Source organism: Halyomorpha halys, unplaced genomic scaffold, assembly GCF_000696795.3.
Source record: "Halyomorpha halys isolate HHAL.00 unplaced genomic scaffold, Hhal_1.1 Scaffold333.1, whole genome shotgun sequence".
Classification (NCBI taxonomy): domain Eukaryota; kingdom Metazoa; phylum Arthropoda; class Insecta; order Hemiptera; family Pentatomidae; genus Halyomorpha; species Halyomorpha halys.
The window spans coordinates 588,895-594,402 of NW_027113196.1; the positions used below are offsets into that span (position 1 = coordinate 588,895).

General features: G+C 35.2%; 1 protein-coding gene across 2 annotated transcripts in view; it reads right to left on the bottom strand.

The window, feature by feature from the left end:
• The window catches only part of LOC106681402 (gustatory and pheromone receptor 33a), an 86,185-nt gene that overhangs the window by 25,927 nt on the left and 54,750 nt on the right, over positions 1 to 5,508 (bottom strand). The window contains exon 1 of one of the 2 annotated variants that reach the window (XM_067050795.1): positions 3,488 to 3,575. The exons of the other annotated variant lie outside the window; for it this stretch is intronic. Coding sequence (XP_066906896.1) covers positions 3,488 to 3,526 — 39 coding nt within the window. The 5' untranslated portion in view covers positions 3,527 to 3,575. Of the gene's footprint in view, positions 1 to 3,487; positions 3,576 to 5,508 lie in introns of those variants that run through there. 2 annotated transcript variants of the gene reach the window in all.

Genomic DNA, 5,508 nt, shown 5'->3' on the forward strand with positions numbered 1-5,508 from the left:
TACAATATGATAAAATAATATATACAATAAAAATAATATATACAATATGTCGCCTGTACTAAAAATCTTAAACTTAATTTTTTTTCTGTTTGTTTATTGATATTTATAACTGCGTTACACCAAAATACATCATAAGTGAGTGAATTCAATTATGCACATATCAGAAGATGAAGAAAAGGAAAACAAATCCAATAACATCGTTAATATCGATTACATACTTCACAGTAGTGCTAAGCACTTTGCCACTACTTTACGAAAAATATAATTAAAGGTTCTCTATTAAGGAAAAATTACAACTTTTCAATTAATTTTTTAACTGATATAGAGAATCTAAATCTGCCCAGTTAAAAAAAATTGAAAAATGGTGATAGAGAACCTTTACTTGCAATAACAATAAGTTGGTGGAAATATACTTAGGACTATTGTGTTGTAAGCCACCTCATACATTTCACAAATAACAATAATCATGTTTATCTGTTCTATTTACCAGTTCATTTTCAAATTTTAGTTCTTTATGAACATAAATTTCATATAGTCAATGATCAACAATTTATGAACCACTACTAATCAAGATTATAATCTGTTTATAAGGTGTACCTAACATTACACCGCAGTATAATCTGTTTAATTGTACTATCTAGCATTAGAAGTTTATTTTTTTAAATATATAAATAATTGAATATTAGTATTTAAAATTTATTAAAACAGATACGTTAGGTTGGACTACATCTGGACAACTTGGACTAACTTGGAATTCTGACAGTAGAATTAAAAGACAGGAAACTGCACGTCGACTTACTAGACCAACGGTCTAAACTTTCAATTCATTAGAAAATATTGATCAACATGGAATTATAAGGCCTATCTGGACATTGGGGAGTTGAGCTTTGGGACTCCACTAAACCCTCAAATTCCTCTCGTATCCCATCCTTACAATCCGAAATCCTTCGTAAAATCCTTACTACTTCTTACTTTGTCATAAATAAAATCATATATAAATACTTTAATGTTTCATATGTAACCGATCTAGCCCGAACTAGATACCATTCCTTCCATTATAAACTCCCTAACCACCCAAACTCACTAGTTTCTAACCTTGCCTTCCATTGCTGACAATCCTGCTTGGCGCCTGAAAAGAAGATGGCCACGAGACCTGCTAGTGTAAAAACGTCATTAGAGTGCAACAATGAGTAGTTCTCTACAAGCCTGTATCACTCCATTATAAACTATAATCAAATTTACTGGATGTATATGAACGTGTAGTTGTAAATAGCAATAAATTTAATAAACTCGTGATTTTTCGTTTTATCTGTGAACTTGTACTGGTGCATATTGAGTTGGAGAGTAGATAGAATATTACATTTGCATTCTTACCACATTTTTCGTCTCGGCACATGAATACACTATGAACCAGATGAATGAGCAGTACAGTATTGTCCAAAACAAGTAAACGTTGTGGTATGGTGTCAAAGTGCCGCTTCTCGAGTAAGAATCCACGACCAAGTAAATGTAAAATACTGAAAGTACGAAGCTGTAGCCGAAAAATATTGTCATTTGTAGAGCATAGCATTCCCACAGCAATGTGCAACAGCAACCAAGCATCTCATGGCATTTCACTAAATTCTCCTTCTCCACCCAGGAGGTGTTCAGGAGTTTTGAAAGTTGTCTATAATAGAATCTGAGAACAGCAAATCTGTTTGCGAACTGCCACAATACCAGCCATTTCAGGAACATGAGTATATAATAAGTGTATACACTCGGGGTCACGAGCATAAGAATCCCCTCGGTATCGTATTCATATAAAAATTCCACGACCAAAAGTAACACAAAAAGGCAATGGGGTCTCTTACCGTCGCTATACGTCATACGGATTCTTAATGACTCGCCTATCATATTGATATTGTGGCTGATTTCAGAGATCTTGTTTCTTTTGATGAAGAGTAACAAAGCCGAAATCACTGGAAAGCAAAGCGTTGGAATGTAAAAGTAATGTGCGAACGAAAAATATCCGTTGACTAGTATTTCTATATGGACCATGTGAGACTGGCTTTCAAAAATAGACGCCACAACGTGTATTGTGAAAATGGAAGTTTTAATAATTAGCGCAATTAGATCTTTCCTCGAAAGCAGCGTACTACGATATCTCCTGAACCATTTACGTTCCATAACGAATATCGCTCGATGTCATCTGAACAACTGCCTCGAGCGGTGAAATCAATAGCACTTACCCAGTCCTGCTCTGAAAGATGTTTTTGTTTGTTTGTTTGTTTTTGTTTAGTAGCTTAAAATATCACTACTGGTCATTTACACCATTAATTTCTTATTTGTTTCATTATTTAATTTGTAGATAACTGGAGGATTAAAATAAATTCCAATAAATCCCACCAAATCACATTTACACTTCGACGTAAACCCATGACCTCTTCGCCTACAATATCCTTTAATAATACCCCACTTATTCCTGTCGAACAGATCCGTTACTTAGGACTACATCTCGACAAACGACTGACATGGAATCCTCATACAAGACTAAAAAGACAAGAAACTGCTAGTAGATTCCGACTATTGCAACATTTACTAGACAAACGGTCTAAATTGCCAATCCATTACAAAACACTGATCTACATGACTATTATAAGGCCTATCTGGACATACGGAGTTGAACTTTGGGGCTCCAATAAACCATCAAACTCCTCCAGAATCCAATCCTTACAGTCCAAAATCCTTCGTAAAATCCTTAATGCTCCTTACTTTGTCACAAATCAAGACATCCATCAGGACCTCAATGTTCCATATGTTGCCGATTTGGCCAGAACCAGATACCGTTCCTTCCATAATAAACTTCTCAACCACCCAAATCCACTTGTTTCTAACCTGGCTTCTCCTTCATTACCTAATAATCCTCCAAGGCGTCTGAAAAGAAGATGGCCTCGAGATCTTCTCCTCTAGAAATGTTATTGGAGTTCTATCAGTGGGTAGATTTTCCACATGTTTTCATCATGTCACTATGTCACCTGCAGCAAATTTACTTGTTGTATATATGTGTACAGTTGTAAATATCAATAAATACATTATTAAAAAAAAAAAAAATTTGTAGGTACGATGATATATTTATGTCAGTAAATCTTCTGATTTGAAAAACGAAAACATCAATTCCACTATATTATTACCGTGCCTAAGGCGCCTAAATATTTGGGCGCAATCCAAAGCTAATGAGGCGCGACGTGAAATATGGACATTCCTCGAAGATAGGACTGATTGTCAAATTGCCGTTACAATATTTACATTTTGGATGCGCTTGTTTTGAGAAAAGATAATGAGACTCCTGAGACCTGTTCTAAGCCTAGTCAATACGACCTTCTCTCTACGACATTTTCGCTAGTGGTGCCTTTTTAATAATAATGGAGTATATAAAAAAAAAATGCCCGTAGTATCAAATTCAAAATTTTCAAGGACTGTAAATATTTTAATCCTATTTAATACTTACCAATACTTTGAGGCATTCTTTAAGCTTGTTTAATCCCATTCGATTTCTTGAAAAAAAAGTCTCAGTTTAGTTATTTGTTTCAAAGAAGAAACATGACATTGTCATGTGAAATTCTCATAACTTTAAGCCATTGTTGGGAAAATAATTTCACAGCTGTTGAAGCAACTCGTGTAATTATTAAATATAAAGAGGAAGGTGTCATTGACTGCGCAACGTAGGCTTGAAAAATTAAGCAGTGGAGATACGACGTTGGAATGAAGAAGGGTTCCGGGTGACCATTGGATAGATGAGGTTCTGCATGAAGCTGTTGAGTCAAATTCGTCCACAAGTACTCGTGAACTTGCCAGGGAGTGTGGTGTGTCGAAAGATACTGTTAGTCGCCTTCTACTCTCCAAGAGAAAGGTGAAAACGAGCAGTAGCCTGTTTCCTCAGGAACTTACTTCTCAGCAATCAGCTAAGAGGCCACCCATTTATTAAACAAAACCCTTCTGGGAGATTGTCATATTGTGATGAAAAGTTGATTTATTGGCGAAATCCGAATACCCGTAAGCAATGGCTAGATCGCGGTCGAACTGCTTTCCCGGTTGCTGCAAAAGGGCAATTAGAAAAGAAACTCCATGCTTTGCGTTTTTTTTTGTTTTTTTTTAGTTTTGAAGGAGTTATTCATCACGAATTTGTTGCTTATGGATACTCTATGAATTCTGAACTCTATTGCGAAGAACAGGAAAGATTATGCGCGAACTTGTCAGTTTTATCCTTCTGTGATCAACTGAAAAGCAGTTTTATTCCAATAAGATAATACTCATCCTCAAATTACCCATTGAACTACAGAAAAGTTTAAAGAACTTCATGGGTTCCAACCCCAGCATCATCCACTATATAGTCCAGACCTCGCACCATCCGATTACTACTTGTTTCGATCCATGACCCATTTCTTTCAGCGTAAAAATTGGATAATTATGTGGAAGCTGAAATTTTGGTCCAAGAGTTCTTTGACAGCCATCCCAAAGATTTTGGTTCAAGAGTTCTTTGACAGCAACCCAAAGATATTGGTCCAAGAGTTCTTTGACAGCCATCCCAAAGATTTAAGAGTTCTTTGACAGCCATCCCAAAGATTTTGGTTCAAGAGTTCTTTGACAGCAAACCAAAGATTGGTTTTAGCGTGGGATCGAGCTATTGACCAGCAGATGGCTAATGACGTCAGATAACAATGGACTATAATTTCTATATTAATTTTATTTTATTAAAGAAATAATAATATTAATATTTGTTTGAAAAACCGTCATTTTTGAGGGAGTTGCTCATTTCTGATTGACTTGAAATCGCTGTGCACCATAAGAGAGCGCGAGTGCTCTGCAGCACGATCGGCCAATTCATTCCTTGCAATTCCTACGACTTTGAACCCATATAAACGTAACAGAAACCCTAGATTTTGTAATGTGTTTAGGTAGAAAGTAGTTGCAGGTGATTTTCGGGTGTTCCGAATACATACAGCCTAAACCTTTTAATGAGCTTAGCGAATGTAATTATCATTATATTGCTGTGGGGCAAAGACAAACAACAGTGAAGTATTAATGTTATTGCATTGTGTTCGGTAGTGAATATGTCACTTATGTGGAGATTAAATTTGGGCGTTGAATCATTAGTTACAAAGGAAGATGTTGCTGATTGGTCTGATTTAAATCTATTTGTATATATTATAAAGAATTCTGGCATGTTTTGAAGAATATTTCCTATTACCGGAAATTGTTCTTTGATATAAAAAAATACAAAAGGCAGGGAAGGTTGATGCTAACAATTAAATAAAGATAAAGTGAAAGTTAAAAAAGTGTAAAAAAAAAAACTTTTAAAATAGTTTAAAGAGTTTTTGTTATTTCGTTCCTCTTTAGTTTAATAATGAGCAAAAGTTAATACTGTCTTTCAGTACAAGTAAGTAAAGCATCTAGTAATATACTACATTTAGATTAGTAATTACAAAAGCTCCTGGCCACGATCTTATCACAGCACACATTCTGAAACAG